The sequence below is a fragment of the Nyctibius grandis genome, chromosome 5, assembly GCF_013368605.1.
Source record: "Nyctibius grandis isolate bNycGra1 chromosome 5, bNycGra1.pri, whole genome shotgun sequence".
Lineage (NCBI taxonomy): Eukaryota > Metazoa > Chordata > Aves > Nyctibiiformes > Nyctibiidae > Nyctibius > Nyctibius grandis.
The window spans coordinates 29,152,605-29,176,001 of NC_090662.1; the positions used below are offsets into that span (position 1 = coordinate 29,152,605).

The window sequence follows — 23,397 nt, forward strand, 5'->3', positions numbered from 1 at the left end:
ATATCAGGCCCTAGATTGGATTTCAAGAAACCGCTTCTGACTGGGTCTCCCAGCTTTGATCCCTTCACCAGTACATCCAGAAGAGGCTTTGCTCAAATCCAGACCAAAATCATCATTTGCATGAAACTGAAGCAAAATTTGGCACAGAAATTGAAACAAAATTTGAGGGTAAGCCAAAAATCGCAACTCTGAAAAGCTTTACATTGCTGCTAAGCATGAAGGTAAGCAAACTCCACAGCTGCCAGTTTTAAGCTTTTAGACAGAACTTTGCTTCTGAGCAGGCTCCATCTTGGCAGGGCTGAGTTACTGCTCACAATCCCAGTCGGACCTGTGAGGTGGCCATCCTTTGTCTACCCCATTACAGAAGAATCAGTTTGACAATGCACTGCGTATCAACCCATTTGGGCTATGTGCAGCCAGTTTTTGTTAGGATCTTCTTCTGAAAGGAGTTTAGACTTACCTTTCTCAATCCCTTGGAGAATGCCCTAAGTTTAGGTTGGCCTGTGAGCAGAGACACATCTTTACTTCTTTAAGCTGTAACTCCCCCAACCCTGTACACACAATTTCACAGGTCCAGAAGACTGCATGCAAGAGTTGAGGTGACTCACTTGAAGGGAAGAGGACAGGGTTTGCAATCTGTGTGAAATCATGATTTTCCAGATCATGTTCTTCCTGCTTCAGCAATTCCTGAAATGCTCGGTATTCTTATCTGGTCACTCCCTGGATTTCACTGATCAGCTTCACCACCCTGGTTCCACAGCTTTGCATGTGAAATCATTACTTAAAGGACAGTGAAAATAGTCTCAACTAACATCAGCAGCTCACCATATTTTAAGTCCTCAATCAAACACAGAACCAAGTAGTTGCACTGAGAATGATGTGCTCGAGGCAGACGGTCTCCATCTGCACTAACACTCCATAACTCAGCTTCAAACATAATTCCTCAGCTACAAAGCAATGGATTTCCTTAGTCATTCCAGTGCTTCTACAAGTATTCAGCCTATGTATTTCAACTATAATTCTCCTAATACATCCAAGGCTAAGTAGTACATTTAAAATCAGCTCATCCTGATTCTACTTTTTGCCTCTGCATTTTTTTCCTGCTGAGCCCTAAAGTAGCCAATTTACATAATCTGCTTTATTTGTCCTTTATCAATACAATTAATTTTCTATATGTTCTTTTCTCTTGTGCCGATATCAGTGTTTCAGTAGCAAAAGGGCTTTTTATTACACGATTTTGTTGAATGAAACTGGTGAATTCTTTTGACATAATTAATTATATCCAGACTTTACTTTCAGTAATGAGAAAAACTCTAGTTTGCCTTATTTGATGTCTGCTCAGCAATTCCCTGCAGAACTGTGGGACAAAACATTACTCGCTGCCACCATACCAGTTATTTCTGCTGGGCAGTGAATAGGATGTGGCCTAAAACACAATATACTGTGCACAGAGCTTGTCCCACTTAATTTGGCTGATGATGACACATAAGAAGAGGTCTATTAAGGTTACACATGATCCTTATATTCAGTATTAAGGCAAATTTCATTCAAAATAAATAATTTCTCTGTCTAAAGTACTCTTCTGTCTTCCAAACCACGCTCTAGCAAGACAACTGTTACACATTAGCAAATACACAATTCTCTTTCTATAGGTCTTACCAAATTTTGAGCAACACAACAGCTGCTGAGAGAACAAGACAGAGAATGAGTTGGTCTGGAATTTAATGGGCTTCAAATAAATGTGTATATTTGGTTTAGGTTCTGTGTTCCTGCTCAAAAGTCTGTCTTTCTCCAATGGAATTTGTCTGCAAGCATTAAGGCACTAAGAGCTCCTGCACCAAAAACACGCTATTACATGCATAAGTCAGTTATTACTTTCACTGTGAAAGCTTTTAACATTCTTGCTTTCTACACTACACACACACAAAAAAATTTCACAAAAAACAGTTTTCTACTTACAGCCAGAACTACATTTAGAGATGGTTAAATTGACTGTTACACAATCTACCTCCAAATAATCCTGAGTTAACACAAAAGGCTTGGCTTACCTTTAGGAATGAGATCTTCTGTTAAGAACAAGGTATATATACACAATACCAGGACTATCACTGATACTGCTTGCATTTCCCAGTATGTATTTTACAGTGAAATTATGCAGCATGAAACCCCAAAGGAAATTCAATGAAAGCGTCTTTAGTAAAATGTAGAAACTTTAATTTACATGCAAAACTACAACACATTCATAATAAAAAACTGATGACTAAACAAATTAAACACAATTTGTAAAAATTGTCCACGTTGTTAAATAGGTCTGTACAACCAAAGATTTACAAAGTCCCTGTGCATTTTCTTCTTTTCAATGCACAACTGAGTTTAAAGGTTCTGCTCGAATATTCCCCAAGTCAAGAGCTGAATCTGTCTCTTCATCAATTTCACCAATGACAGCACTGCAATAAAAAACAGGTTATCATTTGTTGAAATCTCCTGGTGCAAATCTGGAAAGCCACAAAATTAACTTGCTAGTGAAGACCCCTTTTTTTTTTTTTTTAAATTGTAGAGCTCTATCCTTTGAACTTCAAATTTTGATGGCTGTAAGTAGAGTCTAAAGGATTTTTTTTTTTTTTTTTTTTTTAGATACAGGTGATAAGAACCAAATACTACTGGTCTGTTTTAAGCAGTAGGTTAGCCTCTGAAAGAAGAACTGGAAACCTTTTAGAGAAAGAATAGCTTTTCAAGAGCAATGGCTAACCATAGCATTTTGTAAGTGCATACAGCATCAGATAAGCATGACAATTTCCTTCAACACAGCCCAATAAAATGTTATTAATTCATCCAAGGGAGAATATACAGCACTTCACCTATGCTACGTTAAGACTTACCTAGACTAAAACACTAGTGGACTCAGTAAAACTGCTTTAAAGAGAAAAGAAGGTTAAGGTAATAGAAGCCATACTAGCTCAGAATGGGAACTAACCGAGAGGGAACATTAAGAACAGCCTAATCCTTCTGGCATACCCGTCTATTCACCACTTCAGAGACTTATGAGCTAGTGGCTGTATCCACAAAATTACTTAACAGCCACCAGAAACTATGTTATATTAATCCATCCAACAGCCTTCTGAATAATTTTATATTTTTGGTCTTTGCTACATCCTGCAACAGTGAGTTCCACAACTAAGTTTTACAGTGTGCAATGAAATACCTCTATACCCTACTTGTTGTCAGATTATCTTCCATTTTTAACAACAGAAAAAAACTAGAGGAAATTAAATGAAGCAATTATGTTCCCATCTCCTTCTACTACTCCCAATTTCACAGCAACCAATAACCACTATAGCTGTGCTTTTTCCAGACTGAAGAGCCCTTGCCTATTCAGCCTTTCCTTGATAGAAAACATTTCATACCTCTAGTTATTCTCACTTGCACTCCTCATGCATTTTCATACTGCACCCCTCTAAAGACAGCAGCATACCAGGTGTTTATGCAATGACATGACAATGTCTGCTGTTCTAGTTTTCTTCCTAATAATCCCTAATATTCTTTCTTCCCAGTGTATCAGTATTTACAAAAAAATAGCCAGAGACCAGGGTGAGACTGAGCTTAAGAGTAAGACATCCCAATACAGGTGTCTAGGTTCCCAAGACAGTCAGTGGAAACTAAACAGGAATTCAACTTGCCTGGAAAGAGAAATCTGGTCAGCTGAGTAGCTTGCTTAGTTCCATCACTGCTTAGATCTTCACTAGGCTGGGAGTTTAGACAACACAAACGTAAACTGCTTATGCCAAGTGAATATTCAAGTACTGAGCAGCATGAAACCTCATTTAAAATTTGAGTCCCTTCAGAATTCTGGCACGAAAAGAACTTGATCCTGGATGCTCATTACTATTCCATTTATGAGCTTTTTCCAAAGTGACACTTCAATTTATAACATTTCCTTAGATTAAAAACTGTCCATGATATCAAAGCATAAGTTTCTCTTTAGTTCACAACGAGAAATACAGCTTTTTCACCACAGATACTGTTTGTTTCTTTTACATCTAGGAGAACGGTATCTGCCGCTCCTGATGTCTCTTTCATAGGCTTTCTGCTTCTTATGCAGCAAAACAAACACACATGTATTCAAAAGGTTCATTTTTTTTAACCAGCTTTTCTTCACGATTTTTATTACAGTTTTACACATAAATATTAATATCTTTTTTGGTTTTCCTAAATCAACACACACTTCTAAAACAGAAGTTGTCTTTTTCCTTCTAACAACCTTTACTTGCTGTTGAACCATACTGAGTTTTTCTGATTGATGCTATATATTCACTACAAGCTTCTAGCATGCATCTTTGATGCACACTGGAATGCCTGGAAACACTTTGTCCCGTGACTGTTTCATTTCTTTTATTTTTCTCTATTTTCTGAGAGTCTCCTATTTTGAAGTTACTGTTACTTAACTGTTCTGTTTTTTTTTTTCTTCTTCCTATAAGGATGCTGAATTTCAGTATGTTGAGTTGCATGAATACAGAATTATTCCTTCTAATGAATATTTCCGAGTTTGTTAGGGTTACAAAAAATTAGAATACTTTCTATAAAAGAATGTTTTGAGTATATTTGAGTAATGTGGCAGCCTGGTATGGTGAAAAAGTGAAGTAGTAAACAATTATTTGACTTTTTATATATATTTGTACTATTTGAATGAAAAGTTACTGATGGAGTAGCATGCTTAGCCCTTCCTTTGTAAATTTGTCAATTTATTTATTTTTGCTTAAAAGCTTAAGTCAAAAGTGATGAAAGCCTCTCAAAACGGTTGGCTTTCTCAATGTTAGATAAACACACCTAGATACAAATCCAAGTCTTGACATTTCTTTGTACAGAAATATCCATTAGAATTAGAAGATTAAAATTCCTATCCAGGCTCACATGTTGGTCACTGTGACATGCTCTTTTTCTGTTTGTGATAAAAAATAATCTCATTTTTTGCCATCAGTTTCAGAATGCTGCTGCAAAAGCCATCTTCCTAGCAGGCCCACTTACCAGGCCTTCTTTCCACATCTCTTGTAACCCTCCCATCTGTTTGGCATATCAGATACTTTTCTCTGCATTTAATGAGCTTTTATTCTCATTTTGTCATGGCATTTTACATCAAATATCAACTCATACCTCTGACCTGTCACTACATCAGCTTCAACAGTAGTTACACCATCGAGCCAGAACCCTCATGCATTTTCCAGAGTTAAAGTGGTCTCTGTGAACACCTCATCTAAAAAAATCCTGTTAAAAGTCAAATTTGAATATCAGATTGCTGACTCTTTGCACACAAGTTCTATCTCATCTTTTGTTCATTCTATCTTTTCGTCCATCAACAGATCCTGCCTTTCACAGACTAGAATAAAGAACATCCACACAATGCCTAGACTCAAGAAAGGAAAATGCTGAGCTTTATACTGACCTTTGCTAGATTGCTATCAGTACACGAGCTGGTTAATTTACAGCTCAGTAAATCTACACTAATAATATCTTACCATTACAATGCAATCACTTCTGTAACAGAAGCATAGAAATTTGCTATTTAATATGCCTCAGCTTTGACAGTACTATCAGTGCTACCCACAGATACAAAGATGTGAGATGTCTGGGACTATCAAGATATATACAGATACATGCATAGACACACACACACACACTAGATTATTATTAATTGATTTAAACAAGAATATACTATACTTACACATTATCACCTCTTACGATGTATAATCCCAGCACTACTTGCTCAACTCCTTGTGAAGAACTGAACACTCGTTCATGGCTTTCATCCAAAATCAAGTTAATGGTCTGATCAAAACCTTTGAGGGTTCCCTGAAAAAACACACAAAAATAAAGCACTCCAATTACCTTTTGAATTTAACATCTTTGCTTTCAAGGATATCCTAAACAAGGTGACAACACTAAGGTACTAGAGAACAAATGCTCTATTTAGGTTTTATTGTTAGGCTTAAACACAAACTTTAAAAGCAATACTAATCAATTTAAGAAACGTATCTATATTTATTACTGAGCATTCATGCTAAAAGCTACAGTAATCTTTAGCATTAAAAGAAGTTTCCCTTTTACCAATGACAGCCCTCTAGACAACTAATTTTACTATTTCTACGCTATTTCAGTCTTTCTTGTATGGAAGTTCCCAGAAATCAAATAAATAATTAATTAAATGAAAGAACAGAAAAATTAAATTCTTCTGGTCAACAGTATTGAAACCATTCTTAACATGCAATTTTAAGTGGTGTCTCTTTAAAGGAGATTAGCTTGGTTCCACAAAATTACTCAAAAAATACAAAACACACACAAAAAAGAATTTCTGTGCCACTTCAATATGCATTTGGAAAAATGGTAACATAACTGATTTGTGTAATTTACCATCAGTAATTGATTAAGAAATTTAAACTCATGTAAAACACCCATCATTCAAACAATGATAATATCATTTATATCATCTAGCCATGTAACAGTGAGTCACATACACCAATTCCATTCAAACCTTTTTGGTAGAAAGTACCTTGTATCACAACACAAACTTTACCAGACTGACTCCAACCAGACAGAAGATTTGGTGAAGCTAGTATATTTCTGCTAAAAGTACTGTTTTCTCTTTCCAGAGGCCCCATGAAGCTTAGTACAGACAGAAAGATACCATTACCAGCTGATGTTTTTCTACAACTATATGGAAGAAATGGTTTTAGCATGAAAGTTGAAGAGCTTACTGAACAAAGAAGACATTTTAGATGGAAACCGAATTACTGAACAGAAAAAGAAATGCATTTTCTTGTGCATTCTTATAGAAAAGGCCATTTGACAAAAGGTCAAAGCATTTGCATGCACAAGTTTATCAACGGACAAAGCTGACAGGCAAGAACCAGTAAGTGTTTAAATCATACAGTATAAAATAATAACCATAAAGCTTAAAAAAAAAGTTTGTAAAGGTGTGAACATATAAGTGATAATACCCTAGCATGGTTTCTTTATTGCCATGATGGAAATTCTTTAAGGGGGAAAAGAAAAAGTTAAAAACCACAAGTCTCACCACAATCATTCTTCCATCAGAAGTAATTACTGCAACGGTACCTAATAGTTCATTAAGGAAATGTTTAGAGATACCTGAAATAGAACTGTTAACATTTTATGAAACATTCATATGCAATGTAAGTTTTAAGAGCCATTAAGAGCCAGAAAAGCCTATCAGCATTTCGTTTAAAAAAAAAAAAAAAAAAAGCAGCACGTTTGATAAAAATACTATGTTGTCAAATGTTACTATGACAATCTGTTTTAAAGTTTCACTTTACCCAGCCATGGAGAGTCATACACGAACATGAACACCATTAAAAACAGACTAAAGATTTCAGTTCACCTCTCTTCCCATTACTAATTGCACTACCCTAAAATTGAAACAACATAAACAGTTTTATAAACGCTTCAACTTAAGTCCTAAAAAACAGTGGGGATCCCAAGTCTAGCAGTCTACATCCCTTCACTCTGAAGATCTGACTGTCCCAATGTGATGCTCACATAACCATTATTCTGAATTATTTTGGGTTAGTACCTTACTGTTTGTGACTAAAATTGAAAATGCCCATAGATTATTAGGAGTACAAAAATCCAGCAAGAAAAGGGTTCCAAGAACATTAATTCACAGCTTTTGAGCAAATAGTGTAAAGCTGATAACTAAACACACGTTAATAGCCCTTTAAGGGGCCAGGCCCATTGTGAATCTCGTCCTCATCACAGATCAAGCAATGATCAGGTTTGCAGCACTTGAGGCTATAGGGGACCCTATTCTCTGGGACTCCTGTAACCTCCATTCTACCTGCCAAGCCAGTCTTATGCAAAAACAGAGGGACACAGCCAACCAGGTAGGACCCGAACAACGCAACGGCCCGCGGGAGCGGGGTGCAGGAGGCCAGAGGCCCCAGCCGACATGCTTTTCACAGGCCCTCCAGCAGCGCGCCTAGGGCTGGGAATCTCCTCTCAGCTCACACCTTACTGAGCCCGGGGGTACCCGATGCCCGCAGCAGCTCTGGCACCCAACCCCGCTCCACACTGCAGCCACCAGCCCGGGGGGGGCCGAACGCCACCCGGCCCTCAGCGGCACCGAGCCGCTGGGCCCCTCGCAGCCGGCCTCCCCTTATGCCGCGGGCGCGAAAGAGAGGGAAGGCCCGTTCCCGCCGCCCCCAGGGCTGCCCCGGGCCATTTCCGCCCGCCGGAAGGATACGGTTGATGTAGTTCTCCAAGGCGGAGGTCATGGCGACGGCTCCCACGCTTCGCCTCACACCGGCGCCGGCAACCACCTCCCGCGAGACGGCAGCGGCGACGAGACTGCGACGAGACTCCGACGCCACCGCCGGCGCGCGCCGCTGACACGCCGCCCGGCGCGCATGCGCACAGCCCCGCGGAGAGGCCGGAAAGCGCCGCTCCCACCGCTGCGCACGCACCGCGCCGCCGCGGTGCCAGCTTTCAAACGGCGCGAGCGCGGCCGCGCGAAGAAGGGCCGTTGAGGATGCGCATGCGCGGAGAGGAAAGCGGCTGCAAGGCGATGCGAGTGGGCTGTACCAAGTAGCGATCGCCGATGACCGCGCGGGGGGGGGGGGAGGTTATGACCGCCCCCTCCGCGGCACATGGCATCATCCGCAGGGACGCCCGTTGGGTGGGCGGGGCAGGAGGCGCAGGCGCTACGGCCCGTCCTTCTGGGGCGTACTGATGGGCGGGCCGATCCCATGCCCAGCTTGAGGGTTGACCCTCAGGGCCTCGCTGCCTGGGTGTGGCGTTTGTCTTGCTAACACGGGAGCCACATAACCCCCTCCCCCCGGGTTTCCCGCGGGCGGCCGGTGTGAGGTGGGCGGGAAGGATGCCTGGCTGCTGCCCCGCCACACTGACCCAGAGAGCCTCGCAGCAGGGCTCTGGGATGGGTGCCCGGGGCCAGCCTTACCGTGCTGATTGTTGAATTCCCATGCAAAGGTGCTTTCTGTAGGAAATGGTGGACGTCTGGGTGTGGTTAAGACCTGCGGCTTGGGGAAGGTGGTATTGTTGTGCCCAGATCCCACACTGAAATGAGCATGGCCCGGGCTGTGGTCTACAAGTGGGGAGGGTTGTGCTGCTGCTTTAAAGAGAAATGCAGTGGTCAAGCTCTCTGCAATCCAAGCAAAACTATACATCTTTTTAAAAAGGTGTGCAGTGTCAAGTAAGTGGTGGTTCTTATGCAGAAGTTTGGATTTTGTGCTTACAGGAATTTCCTTCTGCCATAATCTAAGTGTGGGAATGGCAAATACATCTCTCCTGAATAACTCATGCTTTTGCATTTTAGTGTAACTTTACCTGTCACGAGCATTCTTCCCTTTCCCTTCTGGTGGCCCATTATTTCCTCTAACGTGTCCCTGATTGTTACTGCCTCAGTCTACATGGTGCCTACAGTGTTTCCTCAGTCTCTTCCGAGTCCTGTGAGGTAGAGGATTGTATGAAATTGCTGTATTCAATGGTGGCACTGGAAGACAATTTTCAGGAATGTAGGGAGTCTGACTGGTACTTCACACAAGAAGAAATATCCCAGGGAAATTAAGTTCAGACATTCATTAACAGAACCAAGTTAAGCTACAAAACTAATCCTGGTGCATTAGCCATCTTTGCCTCTGGGAGATAACGTAATCATTGTTAGTATGCAACAGGCTTTCAGAGGCATACTGCAATATGTTGTACATATAGACATCCTCTGCATTGCAATATATTCAAAGTCAGGAATGCATCCCTCTAATGGTATTTACTAATATAGCAGTCTGTTGGTGATACCTAAAGTCTTACACAGGTATGACCTCTTACAACAGTCTATCTGTCTACCAAGCTTCTCAAAGCGTGAGGTCAGTGCTATTGTTTCAGCACCACTGCTCAAATAGTCTTCATGGAGTCACATTAAAATAAATTTTCTTCTACCTGCTTTTTTTGACAGTATTGGCTATTTATTGCACTGAATGCCAACCTTTTCAGATGTAACAGTGTGGGAAATACTCTTTTGAAGTATAAAAATGAACAGGGCTTTCACCTGTAAATTTCATAAACCTTCATACATTGAAATACTGAGAATGCATTTTTTAATAACTGGAATGTACAATCAGGTGTTTAAGACAAACCAAAAATTCAAAGTTGTCGACTTTAGTCCCAGTTTTGTAGAAAAAACACTGAATAACTTGACACGGTTGAGGTACTAGCCTTTGTTCTCTTCAACCGATGGAATCCTATAAAAAAAAGTTTCAGGTCATGTAGCAAAAGACGCAGACACAAATGAGGCCAAACTGATGTGGCTTAAAATGTCTCAGTTCTGCATTCCCTGACTTCCACGTGTCTGCCTTTCAACTGTAAAAATATTTTGTGGTCTTTTTGTTTTTTATTATTTCACTATATAGATGCTCCTTAGAGTTTAGATCATCCCTGTCAATACTAGTCCTGCTTCCTTTTATTTCAATAAAGACTCCAGGGACAAATTGGCAAGAGGTGCAAACTGGAACTCGGTGTACAGCCCATGGTTTAATTCCCACGAGGAATACCATTTCCGGGCAGCAGAATGCTGTTGTTTCATCCCCTTCTAGTATGCTGATTGTTTCCTTTGACGTTGTAGCCATCACAACTACAGAGAAAGAAAAATGAAGTTTTTTAAGGCAAATTAGCCAGAAAAAATTAATAGACATTTCCTGGCACCTCTGAAGGTAACTACACGAAGGTAGTCTTGGGAATTTGTCCAGTGGCTCAGCTTTTATCAAAAACAGGACAAGAGATGACAGAGAACATAAAATACTTCTGGAACTGGGCATTACATAATGCCCATCCTCTTAAGCTCTTATTATAAAAAGCTTAACAACTGCCATTAAACCTTATACCAGAATTGGAAGTAATTATTGTATATTCCATGTAAGAGGCTGAAGATTTTTTTTTTTAGTGTGTGGTGTGACATTTTCCTTTTCATATTCTTCCTTCTCCCTATAAAGATAGGCATTTTCAAAGGCCAAGAATATGAGATCATTAGGATACAAGTATTTAGAATAAAATCTTAAAATACTTGCACGGCAACATTACATCAATATCTGATCCTATGAGAATCTCTGATCTACTTCTTTATTTTAACAGTGTCCCTGAAAGCAGGCTTATTTTATGAAGAAGGACTAAGACCCAAAGAGTGAGGCTTAGGTCTGGGCTCCTGAAGTTAGATGCCCAGGCTTTGCCAAACTAGGTGCTTAACAGCAGTTAACACACTCAATATGAAGGAACTTTGAAAAGAGAATTCCTGACTTCTTCATCTATGCAGGTTCTCTCCACCTTTTCCTGAAGGCAGGCAGGTGTGCCCTTCTTCTCACAGTCCTGCTCAAGGTTCAGCCTTCTGTTTGAAGCCACCACTACTATTAATCTCTTCTTATGTAATAAACCTCCAAGTAGGAGGTTTTTTTTCTTTCTGAAAAACATTAGATATTGCCTGCCTCTCCTTCTCAGTAGCAAGGTTTGGTAGACTAAGTTATAACCTGGGGCCATAATTTGCACTTTTGTTGAAGCTGTGCCACATGCAGAGAGAGCAGCGATTCATGAGGATAGAGCACCGAGTCTAACACTGTGATTAAGCTGCTTGTCCAGTAGAGGGAAATCTTAGCCCCTGGTTGCTGTTACAAGGTCTCTTTCAGTACAAAAATCCAGTGGCATTTTAGATAAAATGAATAAGCAGCCTTGAGCATTGGTTTTCTGTAGCCTGTCAAGATCACTTGAGTCCTAACTTTACACATAGATGTTCAGTATCAGAAGTCTGAGCATGTCACCCTGGTCTTCTTTACAGCGAAAAATAATTAATTTTCTGCTATAGGATGAGATGCATTTTCCTCTAAAGATGTCCATGTTTCTCCAATACCTGTAAAGTGAGCCTAGGGTGCCTAACTCAGACACGCGGATATTTCACAGGTTCACACTTATATTAGGCCAAACAAATTTTATTCCTGGTGACCATAGTTGCCAATATAACATTGGTTTTAGGATCAGAAACCTGCAGCTAGTTACCCTTTTGCCTGTTTCTTCCCTTCAGTTGCTGCAGGGCTGCTCATGAGGACACTCCAAATAACAATGAGAGTATACACTAAATAACTGAATATGAGAATAATGCCCATTAAGCTCTAAATTAATTGAAGAAACAAAACACCTTTGTAAAAAGGCTTTCCCTTTATCTTACATTGCCTAGATATAGCTTATTTGCTAATTACATTTACTCATGTAATTAAGATCAGTTTATTTCTCCAATTGATTCTTCACACATTAAGGTTGCTGTGGCAAGTGATTGCTGTGTTATGCTTTCCACAGAATATATAACCAATTAATCATGCCCTGGAGTGTCTCTGCACGCTTTCCTGCTTCCTTATAGTCTGCCAGGGCAGGAAGGAAACTCTGCAATGGTCGTTGTAGGGTGTATGGGCAAGCAGTTACTGTGTGCAAACTTGTTGTCTAGCCCAGGGCTGGTGGAATGGATGAGTGAATGATCCATCGCTGCTGTCACTGTATATTGCTTATCAGTTTTACATCTCCCAAAACACTGGCTTCTGGTGGCTTTGCTTTCCTTGGTTATTAAGAAGTAGCCAGGTTTTATAGACCCAGCCATGCTGAAGGGTGAAATGGCTTTGTGGAGTTCTCACGAGAGGAGCGGCCTGACCCACTGTCAAGCCATGTCCCTATCAGATCAGATGGAGAAAGGTGCAAGACCTACTCTTCAGGCTTCCTTGAAAGCTGAAACTCTAACATAATCACCTGACTGTTGGAACAGGAGCTTTAAGAAATTTCTTGTGACAAAACCCTCAAAACTGGTAACAACTGTCAGCCTGCTCAACAAGAATTGCATCCCCTGGTTTCTGCTCAACAAAAAATAGCACCTGAAGTAGGGAATAATGGAGTGGTACATACTGAAGAAGAAGAATCAGATAGTACTTACTCCAGAAAAGAATTAAGCACCCTCAAATCCCACACATCTCATTTACTTAATCCTTCTAACAGCCTTTCTCATACTTTCTGTGACTCAAAGATTTAAATCTCTCTGATTTTTACCTACGTTCCCAGAATGTCACTGCATAAAAAGAGCCTAGCCCTTTAGCTCGTCTTGAGTTTATACACACCCAAGCTGGCTAAACGTGATTGATTTCTGTTTATGTGTTCAGGAAAAACAGAAACATCCCTTCACCTCTGCTTTGCCCCTCTGAGTCTGTAGAAGCTCTAGGGATCCATTAGCAGCAATGCAAGGACACAGATTTTTATCTGGTAGCTGGAGAAAAGTAGAAAGATCTTGCTCACCTCATGCATGACTAGCTGCAATCTAAGTTGAGACATGTTTCATGTAGTATATTATTATATCAAATTACAGGGATTTGCAATGAAACAACTGGAAAATGCTGTAAAAGTTTAACAGGCTGAAAATTGCTTGTAGACTCTGAATATAAGTTACAATGCATTAGAAACAAATCTGTAGCATGAGTAGTACCAAAGTGCTTTTTATTTATCTTTAGAAACTCAGTGTTAACAAACACCTGATCTAAATTGTGTTTGTTATGATAGAAACTGTTGCTATCATGGGAAACATTGCAAAAAACCTAATTTTACTCAAATAGCTCCTTTATATGAGAAAGTGTGTATTTTTTAGCAATTTTTGCTAAAATATGCAAAATATGATAGCAATCTTAATGACTACATCCCTACTTAACATGTTAGCATAAAAAATAACTATGTATGTTCCTGTTTGCAGGAAAACAAACTGTTTTCCATTTTCCTCTTTTTTTTTCCCCCAGAAGAAACTGAAAACAGCTGTAGAAGTTCAGTACCATTATCCTTTTAGATAATAATTTTAGGGGATGTTATCAACTACTGGTAGGAAAAATGCAGTTGCTAATGGGTGGGTCATGTACCTATAGCTACAGAATTACACCACAAATGGATTCTTTTTTTCAGCTGCTCTAAGCAGAGTATCAAGACAATTCTGTTGAATGTAAAATGAATAAACTTCAAGTAACTGACATTTACTAGCATGTCAGCTTCGTCATTTTTCACAGTCATAGTTGAAATTGCATTTACTAAGTTGCTCTCATGAAGCAGGCTTTTCATTGTGATAGATTCCCTACTTCTCAAAGTATAATTCATCTTCCTGTAAAAGCACTGATCCTAATGTTTAGCCTGTGTTAAGATGACTAGATCTTCCAGTTTTAAATATAAGGTCCTTTATCTTAATACTCTCTGCAGGGATGCCCATTTGACCTCATTCTACTTCTTTTTTCGTTTGCTCTGCGGCACATGATCACCATGTAAAAGGAATAGCACGTGGTGAAAGGGCTCTGTTCAGAGGTGACTTACACACTGCCTGCTGCCAGATATAATGTAGATTGCACTAAAAAAATCAATGTAATTCTGCTTTGTAACTTATGTGGCATCATTATTTTGTGAAGTAGGTTATTCATTGCACCACAGAGCAGCCTTTTGGCACCAGGACCTTTAAGCCAATTACAGAAGTGGAGAAAGAATATACTGTGGATTTGGTCCTGCCCAGAAGAGGTGCCAAAATCCTTCTTGTTAGAAAAATGTCAATAAAAAATGGTCAATACGTGAGGAAGATAAATAGGAGAATCTGCCTTGCCTTTAACAGTGTTTCGTCTAATAAAAGGCATGAGACCAAAGGGCAGGGCAGGGAGCAGGTCATTTTTTTTATCAGTAGTCTATGCTGTGGAAGGTGAAACTTGAAGCACAAGCACACAGAATTGCACCAACAGCAATGAAGAGAGGTGGCACATGAGGATGTCAGATGCTATGCTCTCTTCGCAGCCATGAAGAGGGCTGTCTGTTTTGTCATTATTTCTAGCCTAGGATTTTGTAAGCTACTGCTCCAACTGCATATTTTCCTCTTACAACCCCAGAATCTCCTTGGTAATTGCAATTGGTGTCCTTGTTCAGCACCAGAGTATGTGCTAGCTCTTTCACTTGGTACTTTCAGGTACTCTCTTCACATCCTCTAGTTAGTGTTTCTGCTGGCACTTGAGGTTCCTTCTAGTGATGAGTCTTTTTAGCTGTTAGTGTTCAGATACTGAGGTCAGTCAACTTACGGGAAGAAGAAGTAGCTTCAATGAGCTTGTTGTTCCATCTGTGGTAGCTCATGATTCACTCAGGCAGGCAGCTGGCACCAATGCTGGGCTCAGTGTTGAGGCCTTTGGTGTGAAGAAGATAACAGCATATGCTGCACCCTGGAATGTGCGCTGCGGCCAGCACAAGGGTATCTGGAGGGGAAGAGGGATTGCAATTACCGAGATTAATAGGGGTACGAATGATTGGCAGCAAAAGAAACAAAAAAACCTGGGGCTTCGGATCATGACAAGATGTATTGCTTGTTTGAAGGTGCATCCCCATGGGTAAAGCTTTTTGTTTGAGGCAGATCTACTTCACAGCAAGAAGTTCCATTGTGCTTACAGTTTTTTTGTTCCTTTTAATCTCAGACAAAGTTTGTTCTCCTCAGATTAAGATGATTGTGTGTCCAAGGCGTAATTGCCACTCCGGAGTGATGAATGGCACAAATAAACTCATACCCTGAAATTTTTGGGCTATTTGGATGGGTACATCTAGTGCCTGAAAGTGCAAGTTAGTTTTGCAACTCTATAGTGCTCTATTAGTTAGGAGGGAAATGATAAACGGCCTTGAGAAATGTCCTTCTATTGGAGTGCGTGTTTACCTGCCTGTGGTGTGGAAGGGTTACCATCACCCCACAGTATCTCACATGAGAGAAGAGCAGTGTCTCAGAGAGCACAGTGATAACCATTAGTAACTGCTGCCTTTTCATTATCAACCACTGTGCTATTGCATTATTGATTAATGCTGTTGAAAGCCATTCCTGCTGGTTCCTTATGTTCTTACTGAAAACCACTTAACAGATCAGCCACATCTAATTGAATAGCAAGAGGAATGAGTGAAATGTCATTCATAAGCACTCCCTCCCTTTATAGTCATTGGCAAAAGTATGTATGTCATTGAATATTGAAACCATCCTGAAGGCATCAAATTTCCAAATATACTGATATCTTTTAATATTTTTTACTCAACTTATGCTAGATATGCTGCTATTACTAACATTCTGGAGACTTGCATGCTTCACTTATTGTAGGGACTAAAAGTATTCTGTACATCTTAGTTAAGCATATCTCAGAATGATTGGTGAATATTATTCTAATTATTTACTAAATCTGTAAGTAGTATCACATAGACATTCACTGAAATAGCAGAATTTCTTTGGAAGTCAGTGGTGGAATAGTAAATAGAAGTTAGCTAATTTTTAAATATTGGTATTACAATGACACCAAAAGGCATCAGTCAATATTAGGGCCTGATTATGCTAACCTCATTACGTAAGCATGTGAAGAGAGAGAAAAAGTCTTGGCTACAAGGAATTTACTCAGTAAATAGCCAAGAGAAAGTGCAGAAGGAAGGAGGTATTAATGTCTCCATTTTACAGACAGGATGCCAAGAAAAGTGGTTTGCCCAAGGCTGCTGTGTACCACCAGTAGAAACCAAATTCAGGTTTCTGAACTGTATTCTAGGCAATTTCTCATAGTTTATTTTACAACACCCTTTTGGTCCTTGAGGAAGGTTCCCCTGCTTCCCACCTCAGCATGTAATTTGATACAGAGCATGTATGAGCATTCCCCATCTTGCCCCTTCTCTTCCTCTTTCCAGAGACTCCAGTGCTTTGCTCATCACCTTCATTCTCTTTCAGCCTCAGGAGAAGTTCCAGAGTGGGTTATGGACAGCAGTATGCCACACATGAGGTAAAGCACTATTATCATCTGCCTCACCTGCTTGTCTGTCTTTTAATTAAAAAAAATATTAAGAGAGAGAGAAAAATAGAGAATTAAATACATCTGAAAGAAGATCATTAGAATGGAAATAATATTCATTGCCATTCCTGGTGATGCTGACATGACATATTAGGGTGTTTATATATTTTTCAAAAAATGGTCTGTCTTCTTTTACGTCAGGTAAGTGATGAGGCAGGTGCATCTCCTAGGCAAAACAGGCCGCTGCAAATTGAAGCGCAATATCAAGATAAGACTGTCATCGTGCAAGTCTCTGCTGCCCTGAAGCTAATGTGCACAATCTGTTTTTTTGCAAGTGCTTTCATATTTTTGTTCTTTATTATGAACATATACAGCACATAAGTGTTTTTAGTATTGGCTGACTCTGGTATCTTGTAGTCACGATTCTGGTATTTAAACAGGAGGTGATCTGTTCTGCACATGGAAAAGGGGCTGTGTTATAGAGGAAATAATTTTTAAAAGTGCTGCTATTTTTTGGCAAGAGGGTGTTATGATTATTTTTCAAAGAATATACCCAGCGTTCATTATGTTCATGTACAAACCCATAGTGATTTGAATCTGATTTCTAGTCTGTACCTAGGGAGCATTATCATTGTGTTAGAAATGCGAGTATGATATTAAATTGGAAAGCTCTTACATACATATAGTCTCATCTATTTCTTTTTTAGCTGCTTTATAATACTGCTCCCCAATTTCAGCCTAAGAGCTGTGATTACTTAGATGAAATGAGCACAGTCACCTGAATAGCAACTATTGTAAATAATGGAGATCTTTTTACAAAACTTCGTCATATTGTTAATATCCAGAATGCATTTGGTAGGATAAAGCAACACATTGCCCCTGGCTAAGAAAATTCCTTTCAAAGAGTTTGCCTGGCAGTGATTTTTGAAACACATTTCAAGACTTTCTGAAAATCTTGAAATACAAGCATGACGTGATTGTATTATTAAAATGTGTTTGGTGAGGGACACATAATTATCTTCAGTTGAAGCAGAACAGGTAACTTATCTCCAGTCACTGCTAGCAAATTTGTTTAGACACTTATTGAATGCAGACTTTTTTTTTTTTTTTCCTGCTGCACCACTCTTGTACAGAGAGAAGTTATTTTTACAGGAAGCATTGTGTCCAGGATATACATATCACAGATATGTAGCTAAAGGCTGTCTCAAGGTAGGGAAAAACTCTTGAAACATGCATCCCTCACATCTCAAGGATACAATCTTTCCAGGAAAATGCTCAGCTTTAGAAACTGTGTGTCATGGCACCATGTGTGTATATGTGGGAACACACAATGCCACGTATAATGCCAGGTTTTCTGAAGCAGGTCTATTTTTTAGTTTAAAGCATTGTTGTACTGAATTGGTGATTCATCAGCAGTGTTCCAGCTGAACAAAGCCTCAGTTCAGAAGGGTACAATTGCTGCTCTGGGTTTAGACATTGTCCAGCAAGGGGCCTCTATGCAGTGTGAGGATTCCAAAGGCAAATGTTTGAACATAGAAATAAAAAGAGCGTGGAGGAAGCTGGCAACAAGATTATGCTGGCTAATGCTCTAATAAACAGATTTTGAACAATGCTAGTGCATTGGATTTATGGGATGGGTGGGTTACAACCCCGGTGTATTGTTTCATACTGGGTATTTTTTTCTCATGCAGGTCTTTACCTTTTTTTGCTCCATATGGTTACCAAGGAATGCAAAGCAAGCTATCACTGTGTGTCAGATGCAAGCAAGATCTAAGAGCTCTAGAGCAGCTGAGAACATGGGCACAGCATCTTGGGTGTCAGGATGATGCTATACTGGCAGAGGAATCTCTAAGGGGCAGAGGCTTCCATTTCCTGCTGAGTTTTGTCAGGATCCATGTCTGCTGTGTTATACAGAGAGACAGTGTTGTCTGCAAGATAGGAGTGTGTCTCTCTAGCACCTCACAGACTGATGGGGGTCACTGCCTGGGAGTACAGTACACGTTATGGGTTGCAGGGGAAGAGCATTTTGGGATTGTACAAAACTTATCATAGGATGTTTAGGGGAGGAACCACAAGCAGGGAAAGGGAGGGGTAGAGAGGTTTGGGGAGGAAAAATCTTGGGAAAACAGAGGGATAAGGGACTAAAACGGGGCAGCTGCACGTAAACAGGTGGCTGGTCAGTAGGCTTGTCAGTCCACGCCCTGCACTTGATCGTCAGTCTGTCCTGTCTTCTCTTTAAACTCCATTTTTATTTTCCTGGGTGCAGGCTCTCTTCTGTGTGTATGGAGGTCTGAGAGACCAGCAACTGAAGTGGGACCATGGGATCACAGAGGCCTCTGTCTGTGGTGTTAGCAACTGGAGTGGGTGAGGGTTTGTAGGTCAGTGTGTGATCGCTCCTGAATATCAACGTGGGCTTGCAAAGAAGTAGTTGAAGTGACCTGGGAGCCAGGGGTGTACATGTGTCTCTGACAGTGAGACAACTGGAGGAGCTGGCTGTGGGAGGGAGTGGGAGTCCCAGCCATATGGAAGAGAGACTTTAGGGTCTAGGGTTGACTGAGAGATCAGACCCTTGTGTGTGCGTGTGTCTCTATGCATGAAGCAACTGAGGACCTAAGGTCAGCTACTGGAAAGACTGTCTAAGCCCAGGTACTGGAGGCAGCTAAAGCCAATTCTTCACATTTTTCTTGGCAATTTACATGTATGCAGGGTAGATCACTCTAATTCTTTAAAATTGGAGTGTTTCAATTTACCCCTCCTTTCTTCTCAGCCTCCATGGTGACATGTTTCTGTGCTCTATATTTGTAGTGACGGTGTAGAGAGCAAGATCCAGAGATTGCACATGATTTGCAAGTAGATAGAGAATTTTGATCTTTCTGCTTTTTATAGCTATTTGTTCTCACCCTATGCAGATACAGAGTAGTGGAAAACCAGACCCTTTGTGTCTGGAATGCTTAGCACCCCTTTTCTTTATCTTTTCTATAAAATAGACCTCCTTTCTGCATCCAGTTCACTTACTGTAGTTGTTTACCCAGGAAATCCCTGGACTGAGAGTGTCTGTAATGCACTGGGTTAGGCAGACAGGTGTGTGAATTGTAACTAAGCAGTCCAGATGAGGAGAAGTACTGACTGGTTTCTTCCCCATGCTCCTCAGGAAAACCCCCTTCATACAGAGTTGTATGAAATATACGCTACCTATTGACATGTCTCACAAATAATAAGTCCGTCACAGTGTCCCTCAAAGATTGCTTCAGGGTTCTGTCACACCAAACCTCACCACTTCCACATTATTCGTTACTGCCAAGTCCAGTCTCAAGCAAGAGCCAGTAATGCATGGATATATTTGTGTAAGGTGTGGCAAAGCATACAGGTGTTTGTGTATGCTTGTATGTAATACAAGTTTCAGTATATGGTAAGGCTTCGTGGTAAGATTTGAACAGTCCCTTACCAAGTGAGAGAGAACATTTTGCCTTAGTGTGGGCTAATGATTTTTTTAAACATTTAGTGAGTCTGGGGAGTGGTCCTCGTTAACAGGTGCTGCTTGCAGGAAGGAGAGGGATGCCTGCACTTGTCCTCAACAGGCATACCGGCTGTTTGAGGAGGGGAACATAGTGAAGATTGTGGGGGAGTGAGTATTGACTTTGTCTCATGAATAAATTAAGAATCAATAAGTCTCTTGAGGGGGAGCAGTAGTCAGAGTGGAGGTGAGAAGTACAAAGCAAAAGAGGCTGTAGAGGTGAGAATTAATCCAAACAGATGCTAACAGAGGGAGGAAGCATGTGTTCCCTGGCTGAGGTCTTCCTTAGATTTGCTTCTATGGGATATGATGGACTTGCATAAGGACCACATTCTGAGCTCCATGGTCAAGGCACTGGTTTGACATAATAGAGTATAGGAAGCTTTCTGCATGTGATCTAAAGATAGGTAAATACAATCATAGTCATCTTTTATTTCTGTTCAGCCCTTTTGCTAACTCCTGTTTCTATTGAGGAACTTTAAGAGAGAAATATAGTGCCCTAGGCACCATTTCCTACCACCAGATGGGTCCTAACAGGGGGTGGTATGGATCTTAGGAGCTGTGAAAAATTAGGTGGGATGATTGGACTCTGAAGGGATCTAGCACTCCCTCTCACTCCCCCCTCCCCACCAAGTTCAATAAATCAGTGCACAAAAGCTGTTTGTAAAACAACTGATTCAAAACAAAACTTCATTTGTGGTGTTGTAATTATATGAATGCTAAGCAACACCTACAAAGAAGCAAACTGTGTGATGGTGGAGCTGTTGTGTCCTTTCAGAAACATTTCATAGAGTTCCATTTAAAAAAGAGGAAACAAAGTCTTTGATAACAAGTCTAGTCTAGAAACTTTCCACAGCAGCTTTCGATGATGGTTTCAGAGTCATTTATGATGACAAATTCTTCATTATCACCAGAAACTGTTCTTGCCATAGATATAAAGTTACTCAGTGTTATACTATGAAAAACCACACAGGAACCTCTGTTACACTTGTGTGGGAAGGTGTGTGGAACCGGAAAAAACACTGCACTTCAAGGACATGATTCTGTCATAGATATTAACCCGTTTGGCCTGAGATGATGACATAAAATTGTGTAGTGTCTTTTGATTTAGTATGTCTTTGACAGTTTATGCTTTCTGAAGCTGTGTGCCAACCACAATATCACCATCTTTCAGTTCATTTAAGTAGGAGATGGGTAAGATCCATCACCCTTCCCATGTATTCTGACCCGAGCCTGTCCTGGAGAAGACAGTGAAATGTGTGCACATTGGCTAGCACGTCACCCCAGCAGGCACAGCTCCAGTGCTAGACTGTAATCCTTACCATGTGTACATTGGTAATTCCTTTACCTGCAGTGGAGTTTCACTGTTGCTGTGAGGAACATCAGCTACAATTCCTAAGTGTTGGAAAGCAACCAGAAATTTGGTTTCTATAGATAAAACAATACTTGAAAACAGCAATGGTCTATCTCAGATTCATTAAGTCTTTGAATACCAACAGGAAGTTTGTTATATAAAGCTAAGTTTTACTGCTTTAATCTTTATAATTTTAATATAGCTTTATTTATAAAATGGGTTTCATTCATGTAACCACTGTGTAGGAATGTTTTACAGACACAGTTAATTCCTTATCCAGGATTACAAATATCACAGAATCACAGAATCACAGAATGTTAGGGATTGGAAGGGACCTCGAAAGATCATCTAGTCCAATCCCCCTGCCGGGGCAGGATTGCCTAGACCATATCACACAGGAACGCGTCCAGGCGGGTTTTGAATGTCTCCAGAGAAGGAGACTCCACAACCTCTCTGGGCAGCCTGTTCCAGTGTTCAGTCACCCTCACCGTAAAGAAGTTTTTCCTCAAATTTAAGTGGAACCTCCTGTGCTCCAGCTTGCACCCATTGCCCCTTGTCCTGTCAAGGGATGTCACTGAGAAGAGCCTGGCTCCATCCTCTTGACACTTGCCCTTTCCATATTTATAAACATTAATGAGGTCACCCCTCAGTCTCCTCTTCTCTAAGCTAAAGAGACCCAGCTCCCTCAGCCTCTCCTCATAAGGGAGATGTTCCACTCCCTTAATCATCTTCGTGGCTCCGCGCTGGACTCTCTCCAGCAGTTCCCTGTCCTTCCTGAACTGAGGGGCCCAGAACTGGACACAGTACTCCAGATGCGGCCTCACCAGGGCAGAGTAGAGGGGGAGGAGAACCTCTCTTGACCTGCTAACCACACCCCTTCTAATACACCCCAGGATGCCATTGGCCTTCTTGGCCACAAGGGCACACTGCTGGCTCATGGTCATCCTGTTGTCCACTAGGACCCCCAGGTCCCTTTCCCCTACGCTGGTCTCCAACAGGTCTGCCCCCAACTTGTACTGGTACATGGGGTTGTTCTTGCCCAGATGCAGGACTCTACACTTGCCCTTGTTATATTTCATTAAATTTCTCCCCGCCCAACTCTCCAGCCTGTCCAGATCTCTCTGAATGGCTGCGCAGCCTTCCGTTGTGTCAGCCACTCCTCCCAGTTTGGTGTCATCAGCGAACTTGCTGACAGTGCACTCTAATCCCTCATCCAAGTCATTAATGAATATATTGAATAGAACTGGTCCCAGAACCGACCCTTGCGGAACTCCGCTAGACACAGACCTCCAACTGGACTCTGTCCCATTGACCACCACTCTCTGGCTTCTTTCCTTCAGCCAGTTTACAATCCACCTCACTACCCGATCATCCAGACCACACTTCCCCAGTTTAGCTGCGAGGATGCTGTGGGAGACCGTGTCAAACGCTTTACTGAAATCGAGATAGACCACATCCACAGCTTTACCATCATCTATCCACCGGGTTACATCCTCATAAAAGGCTATCAAGTTGGTTGAGCAAGACTTCCCGTTGGTGAAGCCATGCTGAGTGCCCCTAATGATCCCCCTATCCTTGATGTGCCTAGAGACAGCACCAAGAACAAGTTGCTCCATCACCTTTCCGGGGATGGAGGTTAGGCTGACTGGTCTATAGTTACCCGGGTCGTCCTTCCTGCCCTT

The 23,397-nt window shown here is 41.0% G+C and overlaps 1 protein-coding gene across 1 annotated transcript; it reads right to left on the minus strand.

Moving 5' to 3' along the window:
- Window positions 1-2,192: 2,192 nt before the first annotated feature.
- On the minus strand, window positions 2,193-8,421 carry LSM8 (LSM8 homolog, U6 small nuclear RNA associated). The gene is made up of 4 exons (XM_068402081.1): window positions 8,252-8,421; window positions 7,067-7,107; window positions 5,717-5,844; window positions 2,193-2,447 (listed from the first exon to the last, which is right to left on the minus strand). The coding sequence occupies exons 1-4, from the start codon at window positions 8,280-8,282 to the stop codon at window positions 2,357-2,359; spliced, it is 291 nt and encodes a 96-aa protein (XP_068258182.1). The 5' UTR covers window positions 8,283-8,421; the 3' UTR covers window positions 2,193-2,356.
- Between the last annotated feature and the right edge of the window lie 14,976 nt (window positions 8,422-23,397).

What these genes read in the sequence shown, in the direction of transcription:
- LSM8 (XM_068402081.1), bottom strand. Translation starts at nt 8,282, where the DNA reads ATGACCTCCGCCTTGGAGAACTACATCAACC. An exon ending in CTTGGAGAACTACATCAACC is followed by an intron (nt 7,108 to 8,251) that starts GTATCCTTCCGG and finishes ATGAACTATTAG; the next exon opens with GTACCGTTGCAGTAATTACT. An exon ending in CTGATGGAAGAATGATTGTG is followed by an intron (nt 5,845 to 7,066) that starts GTGAGACTTGTG and finishes GTGTTTTTTCAG; the next exon opens with GGAACCCTCAAAGGTTTTGA.